Here is a 10,445-nt window from a genome sequence, read left to right on the forward strand (position 1 = left end):
AAATCAACATCATCTTTCGAGTCCTTATCCCAAAATTTTAAGATCGGCTACATGAATTTATGTGAAAATCAATGAAAATTTACTATATTCAGTTGCCATTCAAGATCATATTTTCATCGACTCATTGAATCCATATCGGTGGACTTATTATACATCAGCTTCCTAGCCAGAATCCAGACTAATTTGTAAATAGTCATTGTTTCAACAGAGAAACTCCTCTATGAAGTTGGTGATCAACAACAGATACACATCTCATAGAAATAGTAAAAGCTTCAGATAAGATCGGGATATCATATAACTTCTCTTGAATCAACAGTAGGCAGAAAGGGCGATCTTTCATGTTCGGAATGACTACAATATGCAACATATGTCCAACCTGACCAGAGGAACAACCATCAAGATCACTTGACCAATCCAAAACTGTCATCGACACAGGCTGCATTGCCCTTTTAGTCAATTAGCGGAATTCTCATAGTCGGTAAATGAGGAACTCTTGTGAGACCATCAAAATGGGCACTTTTCTAATTGAAGTAAGTAAACTGCCGAGGAAATAAGTAAGAAGAGTATTGCAATTAGAAAGTGCTTGAAGTTAAGCACCCCTGCATCTATTCTCCTCACCCTCCCAAGCTCAAATACAGAATCTGTAGGCGCTACCTCTGTCTCACCAGAAGAGACATTTTTCTCAGTCTTGTTCTGTAGCAAGAAAACAAAAATAAGTACATTACAAAATTTTCTCACTTTCCGAGAATACACTTAAAAAACTAGCAACTTTTCCCTGTACCCAAAAGAATTCAGATCCTTATCCAACCACACTAGAAAACTAATAGCTTCTATATCAAACAGACGTCACAGAAATATATCTCTTATTTGGAGCACGATTTCTAGAAGCAATAGAAACAAAAGCCCAGAGGACTAATAGATCTTCCACTTCTAGCTGATGAACATGAGAGCCAGCTTATTATGCATACGTGTGAAATATGAAGCACATACCTCAGAAGCAGTAGCAGAGAATTCGTTTTCTTCCTCCTTAGTCTCTCTTGCACCAGGTCCAGCAGTCACATTGGGTTTAGTGAAATGGGATTCTTTACTATAGCCTCGATCATCATGGCTACTAACAACAGAGGAAACCTTTTTTGTTTGCTGTAGCTTCATTACCAAAATCTGGTTTTCCATTACCAATGAAGATATCTGCACATGCCATAAAAATTATGCATCTTTTTTATGAGAAGAAGAGAAGGGGAGAATAGTAAATTTGGATGGCATAGTTGTTATGTTTAAACTCAACAAAATCCAAAGTCCAAAATGAGAATTCCAGTTAAAAAGTTAGATGACTTTTTATATAGGTTAGAAGCCAGTCTACCTGCTTATGAAGTTTTTCTCTCTCAATGGCTAATTGAATCAACAAATTAGTTATCACTTTTGTCCGAAGACCAATATCTTTTGCAGTTGCCATTTTTGTTTCCTCAGCATGGTTCAGAGATGCCTCCAGGCATTCCAATCTACTCCTCAAAAAGCTCAGTTCCTCATTAAGATCTGCATTAGTTTCAGATAATATGATACACTTGTCCTCTGCACTGTCAGCCCTACTTTCAGCTCTTGAAATTTTCAACTTCAGATCCTCAATTAAATTTTCCATATCTTTGATTGCATAGTGAAGCATGTTTTCCTTCTCCTGACTAGCCTCAGCAGATGCCACTGCATGCTGTAGCCGGAAATCAGATTCCCTCAGTTGCTTCTCAAGTGAATTAACCTTTTCAGATGCATCACGAAGGACTTTAAGCTCTTCATTAAGTTCCTTGCTAGTCTCTTCTAATGATTTACATTTCTCTTCTGTGGTATTTACTCTCCTTTCAGCTTCATATGATTTTTGTTTTGAATCCTCAAGCTTCGAGATTGACAGAGATTCTCGATGAGCTGAACCATTTAAATTAAACTGAGCAATCTGAAGTTGACCCAATAAATCTTTGGAAATTCCCATTAGAACCTCAGCAGCATTCTCTACCTCAAACAGCCTCTCATAAACATCTGTCGCTTCTTCCTGAATAAAGAATGCTTCTTGTTTCGAAGAGAGTAGTCTTACTTTGAGCTCTTCTTCAATTTGTCTTGATTCAGACAACTTTTGCTCAAGATCAATTTCTCTTGCCAAAGATTTCTCAAGCATCCTCAGAACATGTCTTCGTTGTTCAGCAGAATTTAGGTTTTTGTCCAAATTAAAAAACCGGCCATCTTCTGGAGATGCTCCCCCTTTGTCACCATTCCCTATCAACATGCGCACATTAGAAAGTACCAAAGTGCAAAACAATCACAGAAAAAAAATGTTCCTTCTTTGGCAAAAATGCTTGCTGCATAGTTGTAAAATTCAGCCAGTTAACTATTTAAATGCTCCTAACATGTGCTTGTGTACTGCTTCATTATTTAACTTTTGGGAGTTGGGGATTGAGGAAGGAGATGGAAGCTTTTTTTCTGAGTTCGACAGTCAAATTCTCCATATTTTTGTACCTAGTCAAATTTCAGAACTAGCACAGACCGACGACCTTTTTACAAATATCAGAAAGTTCTTTTTCTCATATTACGACCCTTAATGCCCCAAAATATAAATATGGATAAAATGTAATTACTATATGTCAAATTTAATTACTAAATGAGATAGGCAGCTTACAGTTTTCTTCCCCAACCTGACATGACAGTATCCTCTGGAACTTCGATGATTGCATCCTGATGTCCAATATTTGATTCTGTGACTGCTTCAATGTTTCTTCAGAATCACGTAACTTTTCTTCCGCCTCCAAGAAAGCATCTACAGAATGTTTGGAGGAAGAAATCATCTCACGTACATTTGCAACTTCTATTTGCAGTGTAGCCATGAGTGTATCCAGTTCTTCCACCTCCGAATCCAAAATTCCAGATAACAGGTCAAATTCCAGGGCGGCCTTATGAGCAGAATCATCTAATGCGTATTCTTTATCCGAAACAAATGCTTCAAAATCAGTTTCTCTGGTTGCCACATGCATCATAAGCACATTTAAGTTAACTAGCTTCTCTGAAGAACATGCTAAATCCAATTCCGTTCTCATTAAGATTTCATTTGCAATCCCTAGAACTCCAATAGTCTCTCCATTAGACGAGACCTCCACAAGTAAGTCAACTTTATTTGACTCTAACTCTGAATCACCAGCATTAACATCATCGGAAACACTTGAGCCATGCATGCCATTCATATCCATTTCAGTGCTCCAGTTTTTGCTGGTTCCAGATCAACTAAAGATTAAAAAACAAAAATTTATTCAGGAAAGCAAAAGAGATGAAAGGGCCATAAATTAAAATTGCAAACTAAGAGAATATAGAGATATTTCATTTAATCTTTAAACAAGGATTTCAAATCCAGAAATTAAAAAAGATAAAAGGAAAAAAAAAATGCTCCGCATCCCTGTAGCAATATTTATAAACTTAATGAGGCAATCTGGAAAAAGGATCAACATAGAACACTAATATCTAATCTAAACTAATTATAACTTGAAGTTTGGAAAACACTTCAAGTGTATAGAAGAAGAAATAGCTGGACCTTTATGTGCAATTTTGATTCAAAACCCTTGTTGTTCAATTTGAGTTTCCGTAATTCTTATACAAAGGCAGACAAATTATTGCCGTCAAAAATAACATAACCTTCCAAAGTAAATAAATACTTCTCCTCCCTTTCACAATAGTTATAGACCTAACTCACGATCCATTGCAAGCATTTAATGATCTCTTGCAGATTTATCCAAACCAAAATCATCCAATAATGAATTTTTTATTACTTCCTAGTAAACACCCCCAAAATGATTCAAACTTATTCCCCTAATTTTCCTTAGCATATTGCGACGCCTAAAGCATGCACAAAATAAAGTTTGCATTCACATCTACTAAGAATAGCCAAACTGCCAAACCCTTCTGGACTCCTCATATAACATCAAAAAACGCTTCAAACAACAGATACCCATATCAAGATACCGCACAAATCAACAAGAACATATTTCTACGATTCCAGAAACAGTCAATAAACCAAAACTAAAACATATCCATCTCGTAATTTCTCCATCAGCCCCCACACCCTACGGCTGTAACTAATTTGCATTATTTTCCATCACTTTCTCGAGAAAGCAAGAGATACAATACCTCAAATTCAACAACAACAAAAACAAACACAAACAGGGATGAAAGTTCTCTACGTACCTTTTGACAGAGCACGAAAGCTTAGCGAAACGAAAAGGAATAATTTTTGTGCATTAAATCTCTCTTCCAAATGGGGTTCACATGAACATTAGTTGTTAATTAACTAAATCTCAATCTTCAAAACTGTGAATCGGTCCTATAACTAGGGATTTATAGACATGTGTCGCAGTGTCGGTTCAAGATCGCGTCACGTAACCGTAGTCTGGGTTCGGGTTTGGACCTCTTTGGGCTCACTCTATTAGTCGAATTGGGCCCAGAGTGATCCTGCTTAGAGCTTTTGAGTAAGAAAGGCCCACAAATAGCAAAAATATTTCGGCCCAGTGACCTCACAAGCTCCTTCATAAATTAAAGACTATAAATTCGCTTTCATTATTCAAATACTACAAATAAAAACCTCTCGTTGGCGGGTCCTCGCGTCCGGGTCGGTCGCCGACCCTTTGATAGTGAAATCATGAAATTTTCCATTATAGATGACTTCTAGTGGGCTAGTTGGGCCCATGGGCCCCCACCTTTCTGAATCAGAACCGCAAAATTACTTGTCATGATGATAACCGAGACAAAAGCACACAGTGATGAAGATTCAACTAATGAGGATGAGGTCACAAAATCCATTTCAACACAGGTGTAATCAAGCTTTGTTAATTTAATCTAAATATTATTAACCAAAACTTACCAATTAATTTTCTTGCTTAGATACCTTGTGGATCTTAAGCTTCCAGTTGGCACAACCACAGCCCTAAGTTTATTTATGAAATAATTTGATTAAATTAACACTAATGACTAATGACTCGGCTGCTTATTAGGATTGATGTAAAAGGATGAATAATGGTTGCTGATTCTTAGTTTCTAACCCACTTCACTTAATATGTCAACTTCAATTTGACAAAGATGATGCATTTATTAAATTAACCATTCTTTCAATCATAGTACTATTAATTAAGTGTTAATGTTGCACTTGCACGTAAATGTATAAACGTACTAAAGTATATGTCGAACGATATTATACAAACTTGTCATTTGAACATTGAAATGAACCTAAACCAGTGTCGTCAGGTTCGTACGCTCTGAAATTTATCACCTGACGACGTGATAAATTGAGTAAAAACTCAACGCGTGACCACAAGAGTATTCATTCCAACAACAATCGGTCAAGTGCCAAGGTAGTCTCTAGAACTCTCTACCTTCAATTATTGCCTTGCATTGAGAATCAAAAGAGAAGTAAATTGCAATGCATAATCTGAACGCCAACCTTTGTTAGGTGGAACAATGCTGATGTACATGTGGTCAACCATATAATTATGGTTTGTTTTTTTTTTTGTTCACTAATCAATTTCCCGTTTTACACGTTGGATTTTATTGGAATTTTTTGCAATTTGTTTCTTCTTCAGTTCTTCTACCTTTTTTACTGTTCTTATAACGTGTAACCATTTCTTTTGAGGATATTATGATAATTTTGACAGGTGATGATGAGGAGTGAACGGAATTTTTGCTGTACGGTACCTTCCAATTTGGTCATCTTACCCATTTAACGGGCTAAAGGATGCTCATGCACGAGTAATTTCTGAATTCTATCGTCTTTTTTGGAGAGACGAGACAAAAGACCAAGAAAATCAGGGTCGCCCACCATCCTCCCCTCGCCATTCGCCTATATAATTATCAAACAACACTTGTATAGTCTTGCATTCCATAAGTCTCATTCTGGGTCAATTCGTATTCCACCACACGAGTCTTTTTTTGTACGTATAGTCCCGTCTCTCTTTTTCTTATATAAAATCAAAGTTAAGATAGGGAAATAGAGAGGAATCTGTCCCCTCTTCTATTGAACGTTTTCTGGGTATTCTTCGGTTTTTTTCTCAATCTTGATAGTCCTGTTTCTGGGTCTTCATCAGTTGTCGCTTTTCCTCTGTGATTAGGTTGGTCTGGTGCTTTGCATTATTTGTGGATATATGTATCTGGGTTTGTTGAATTTAGCAGTTTTAGAAATTGGGTTTGATTGTATTGTTGATTCCATTTGAAATATCTAACCTTTTTATTCTAAATGCCGTCTATAACTGCCTGTAACTGAATATTTTTCTCTCTACAATTTGGTTTCTTTGCGGGTTGAATTGGGACTGGTTATAATAGATCCAACTTTCTTGATAGCCACAAAGAAAGAGAAACCGGTTCTTCTGGAATCTGTTATATTTCAGCTCGAATTTTTACTGGTTAGGACTGTGAATTGAAGTTAGTCTTCTGACTCGATTACAAGAATTATGTTTGATTCAGAGCTAATATTGAGTCTCTATGCACGCAGGTATATTTAAGGCACCCTACGTGGTTGAACTGCCCTATATATTTTCCGTTCATTTTGAGAATTTTCAAATATTTGTCCATGACGATTGGAAATCTTGCTCCAAAGAAGGAGAATAAATCAAGGAGGGGCAAACAAGTTGTTGATGAGAAAGCCCCCTTACTTCCCAGAAGGCATGAGGAGGAAGTTGGTGAGTTCAATGGGGCTTCCTTTACAGGGGCTGTGTTCAATTTATCAACAACAATTGTTGGTGCTGGAATCATGGCCTTGCCTGCCACCATGAAAGTGTTAGGCCTTGGTCTTGGAATTGCCATGATTATCTTCATGGCTTTCTTGACCGAGTCCTCGATTGAACTGTTGCTTAGATTTAGCCGGGCTGGAAAGACACACTCGTATGGAGCCCTAATGGGGGATGCTTTTGGAAAAGTTGGGAGGATATTGTTGCAGATATCTGTTATGGTCAACAACATTGGTGTACTCATTGTCTACATGATTATAATCGGTAGGCTATACTCTACTGTTTGGCATAAATATTATTTGATATTTATTGGATATCTGGTTCGTTAAAGGGGATATTTTCATTTGATATTGGTACTCATGATATTTGATATTTATTGGTATTCTGGATATCTGGTTCACTAAATGAGTGGCTTTGATATTGGTATTCTTGATACATGATTCAACAATAGACATAATTAATTTGTCACTTGTCGAGATTTATATTCTTTGTCATTATGTTGAATATGTACATGCCTGGCATGAATTTACATCGATTACTTGTAGGTGATGTGCTTTCTGGAACATCGTCTAGTGGAGTACACCATGCGGGTCTCCTTGAAGGGTGGTTTGGAGCACACTGGTGGAATGGGCGTACCTTTGTTCTTCTTGTTACGACTCTAGCAATTTTCTCTCCCTTAGCATGCTTCAAACGTATTGGTCAGTACTATGCCTCAATTTGACAGAAGCAATTAGTGAGTTTTCCTGAGATCAGTTTATTATGTATGAATTAATTATTGACACAAGTTACACAGCGATAAAACCTAGAAAATGTAGATGGCAGCTTGTAGTTTATCTCTTTTCGCCAGTGGTGGCTTTAAGTTACTTTTCCTAAAATGCTTTGGGCCTTATAAGTTATAACCATTTAATTTATTTATCTTTTCAATTTTAACTACTAACCTTTATTTCAAAAGGTTTTGAAAAGATATTTCTGTAGTATTTTGCATGATACCTTGTGAAATATGGTCTATGTGATGCTTTCAAACTTGTAGATCTGTTGGCTTATTCTCTTGTTTTGAACATCCTGTTTATTATTTTGGCATGTGGAATTCAGGAACATAACCCTTTTTTACGCCAACCATTCACTTAAGATTCCAGTTGCATAGATGGTGATGCAATTTATTGCATTATTTTTTTTAGCCTTGTGAGGCTTCAGTTAGCATGGAGACCAAATATGTCTTTGTATGATTGCAGATTCTTTGAGTTTCACATCTGGGTTATCAGTTGGTCTGGCGCTGGTGTTTCTCATTATCACCGTGGGAATAACAATCATGAAGTTGATAAGTGGAAATGTAGCAATGCCACGATTGCTTCCTAATGTTACTGATTTGTCATCATTGCTGAGCCTCTTTACCGCAGTTCCTGTTCTAGTCACTGCATACATCTGCCACTACAATGGTATACAAGCAAATTCTTCTTTACTCTGTTTCTTCTTGTTTAGATTTATTGCCACTCTACTAGAATTTATAAATAGTTTGTCAGCGGGCCTAATCTGAAGTCATGTTTCAAATTGGACTGAAATCACGTTTCAAGTTGTTCAGAAATAATCATTTTCTCATCTAAGCATTATTCTGTGCCATGCCCACTCAAACTGTTTAGTTTCACTTGCCTTCTGAAAGGCTGTTTGGTTCCTTTTATTTTGGTTTTGCATCATTATTGAACAAATAAAACTTTTTTTATCTGTTGATATTGATGGAGAATGAATCCAGGTGTTTGCTGAATTTTGCTTAACCTAGGTTCTTGCACTTCCTTATCATTATTTCAAATGCATTTATAGTATTATCTTCTTCCAATGTTCTACTGGTGCTTTCTAGTACAATATTTCTCAACAACTGTCTCTCTGGTCACAGTTTTCGTAATTAGACCAAGCCAACAAATTTAATGTAGCCGCCGAAATGGGAATTTTGATCTCTTGAGCCCCCTTGGGTTCACAGTTCCCATTTAGTGACTAGGCTTTAAAGTGTAACTATGTTCTTTTGAACTTTGAAATGGAATGTTCTATTGACAAGGACTAATTGTTGGAAGCACTTTGTTTGCAGTTCACACTATTGATAATGAACTTGAGGACTCTACTCAGATAAAAGGAGTTGTGCGAGCCTCACTTGCTTTATGCTCAAGTGTTTATGTCTTGACAAGTGTGTTTGGATTTCTCTTATTTGGTGAATCAACTCTGGATGATGTTCTTGCTAATTTTGACACTGATCTTGGCATACCCTATGGTTCCCTGCTTAATGATGCTGTTCGTGTGAGCTATGCTGCCCATTTGATGCTTGTATTTCCCATTGTATTCTTCCCTTTGCGCCTCAACATAGATGGCCTGCTCTTTCCCTCAGCTAAGCCTTTGGTTTTGGACAATAAGAGATTCGCTTTGATGACCACTGTACTCATTACTATGATCTTCTTGGGTGCAAATTGCATACCCAGCATCTGGGATGCGTTCCAGTTCACAGGAGCAACTGCTGCAGTGTGTCTTGGGTTCATTTTTCCTGCTGCTATTACTCTTGGGTGAGTGTTTTTGGATTTACATGTCGTGTTTAATTGCCCTTTTCATTCCTATATTACCATGTGAATCATGCTGGTATTCGTGAAACTTAAGGGCCATATAAATATATCTAAGGAAACAAATGATTAAACTGGTTGCTTTCACTATTTTGTGAAAGATGTTGGCAAATAATTGTGGCAAGGGTGCAGGGAATTTATGTTCTGAATTTGGTACTCTCTCTTTGGTGTTGCAGGGATCGTCACAACATAGCGACAAAGAGAGACAAGATGTTATGTGTGTTCATGATTGTCCTGGCTGTATCCTCAAACCTGATAGCCATATATAGTGATGCCTATGCCTTGTTCAAAAGGAATTCGTCGCCTCGTGAATGATCCGACATGTTACTTCTCCTTTGCATTCATGGAGAAACCTGTTTGGCAGAAACAGAAAAGCCGGTTTTTCTGGGAAGGGTCTATCTTATGTTTGGATTTGAATAAGATGAGCATTCCATTCCAGCCAAATGTGTAAAATATTGTTGTCAAACAAGTGGATGGAGCTGTGGATATCTTCTCCTCCAGGACTCCACATATGCATTTGTTGTACTGTTTGGACTTGATTTTTGTATCTTGTGTGTACTGGAAGTCTGGAATGAACTCTGGAAATTGAAATGTGTATCAGCCTATCAGGCTGATACGTTAACTACCTAGAGCCAATGTAAGGTATCGTGTATTTTATTTCAGAAAATCATGCCTCTCCCATTCAAACCTATGACCTCGTATTCGTATAGGTGAGAAGGAGAGTATCCGAGTCATCCGTATTTTGCCCCAACATGGTAAGAATCATCAGAATTTACATGGATTAAAGGCATAAGTCATTGGGATTTTTTTTTCACTTTCTATGATACTGTTAACAGTCTTTTGATTAACTTAAATTTAGTTGTTAATTACTTAATTCTTCCAACAGAGAGATTCGAGTTATGATACCCGAGTTACTAGTTAAAGAGGTAAGGATGGTGTGATCACTTTATTGACCAGGTTCGAATCCTCCTTCACTATTTCAAAAAAAAAAAAGATTCGAGTCATGGGTCATCAATTTTGTAGTGTAGCCCAAGCCCAAGACATTAAAAAATCCAACTACTAGCCTCAAGGGCCCAGCCCTTTTTCATCAAAGAGGAAAGAGTTCATG

At 37.1% G+C, this 10,445-nt stretch overlaps 2 protein-coding genes across 5 annotated transcripts; one reads left to right on the forward strand and one right to left on the reverse strand.

The window, feature by feature from the left end:
• Positions 1-92: 92 nt before the first annotated feature.
• LOC119996725 (WPP domain-interacting tail-anchored protein 1-like) lies at positions 93-4,368 on the reverse strand. Of its 2 annotated transcripts, none has more exons than XM_038843464.1 (5): positions 4,213-4,368; positions 2,660-3,258; positions 1,361-2,259; positions 991-1,188; positions 93-693 (listed from the first exon to the last, which is right to left on the reverse strand). In XM_038843464.1, the coding sequence occupies exons 2-5, from the start codon at positions 3,222-3,224 to the stop codon at positions 505-507; spliced, it is 1,851 nt and encodes a 616-aa protein (XP_038699392.1). In that variant the 5' UTR covers positions 3,225-3,258; positions 4,213-4,368; the 3' UTR covers positions 93-504. The 2 variants fall into 2 exon arrangements, with proteins under 2 accessions (XP_038699392.1, XP_038699393.1); XM_038843465.1 differs by having other exon boundaries at positions 2,660-3,243; positions 4,213-4,357.
• Positions 4,369-5,821: 1,453 nt separating this feature from the next.
• LOC119997869 (amino acid transporter AVT6A-like) lies at positions 5,822-9,942 on the forward strand. 3 transcript variants are annotated; one of them, XM_038845096.1, is made up of 6 exons: positions 5,822-5,948; positions 6,506-7,004; positions 7,286-7,438; positions 7,973-8,176; positions 8,818-9,283; positions 9,514-9,942. In XM_038845096.1, exons 2-6 carry the CDS (start codon positions 6,584-6,586, stop codon positions 9,650-9,652), a joined length of 1,383 nt encoding a protein of 460 aa, XP_038701024.1. In that variant the 5' UTR covers positions 5,822-5,948; positions 6,506-6,583; the 3' UTR covers positions 9,653-9,942. The 3 variants fall into 3 exon arrangements, with proteins under 3 accessions (XP_038701024.1, XP_038701022.1, XP_038701023.1); XM_038845094.1 differs by lacking the exon at positions 5,822-5,948 and adding an exon at positions 5,969-6,125; XM_038845095.1 differs by lacking the exon at positions 5,822-5,948 and adding an exon at positions 6,187-6,416.
• Positions 9,943-10,445: the final 503 nt, after the last annotated feature.

Source organism: Tripterygium wilfordii, chromosome 4, assembly GCF_013401445.1.
Source record: "Tripterygium wilfordii isolate XIE 37 chromosome 4, ASM1340144v1, whole genome shotgun sequence".
Taxonomy (NCBI): domain Eukaryota; kingdom Viridiplantae; phylum Streptophyta; class Magnoliopsida; order Celastrales; family Celastraceae; genus Tripterygium; species Tripterygium wilfordii.

What these genes read in the sequence shown, in the direction of transcription:
- LOC119996725 (XM_038843464.1), bottom strand. Translation starts at nt 3,224, where the DNA reads ATGGATATGAATGGCATGCATGGCTCAAGTGTTTCCGATGATGTTAAT. An exon ending in TCAGGTTGGGGAAGAAAACT is followed by an intron (nt 2,260 to 2,659) that starts GTAAGCTGCCTA and finishes GCATGTTGATAG; the next exon opens with GGAATGGTGACAAAGGGGGA. An exon ending in GAGAAAAACTTCATAAGCAG is followed by an intron (nt 1,189 to 1,360) that starts GTAGACTGGCTT and finishes TGGCATGTGCAG; the next exon opens with ATATCTTCATTGGTAATGGA.
- LOC119997869 (XM_038845096.1), top strand. Translation starts at nt 6,584, where the DNA reads ATGACGATTGGAAATCTTGCTCCAAAGAAGGAGAATAAATCAAGGAGG. An exon ending in TGTCTACATGATTATAATCG is followed by an intron (nt 7,005 to 7,285) that starts GTAGGCTATACT and finishes GATTACTTGTAG; the next exon opens with GTGATGTGCTTTCTGGAACA. An exon ending in AGCATGCTTCAAACGTATTG is followed by an intron (nt 7,439 to 7,972) that starts GTCAGTACTATG and finishes GTATGATTGCAG; the next exon opens with ATTCTTTGAGTTTCACATCT.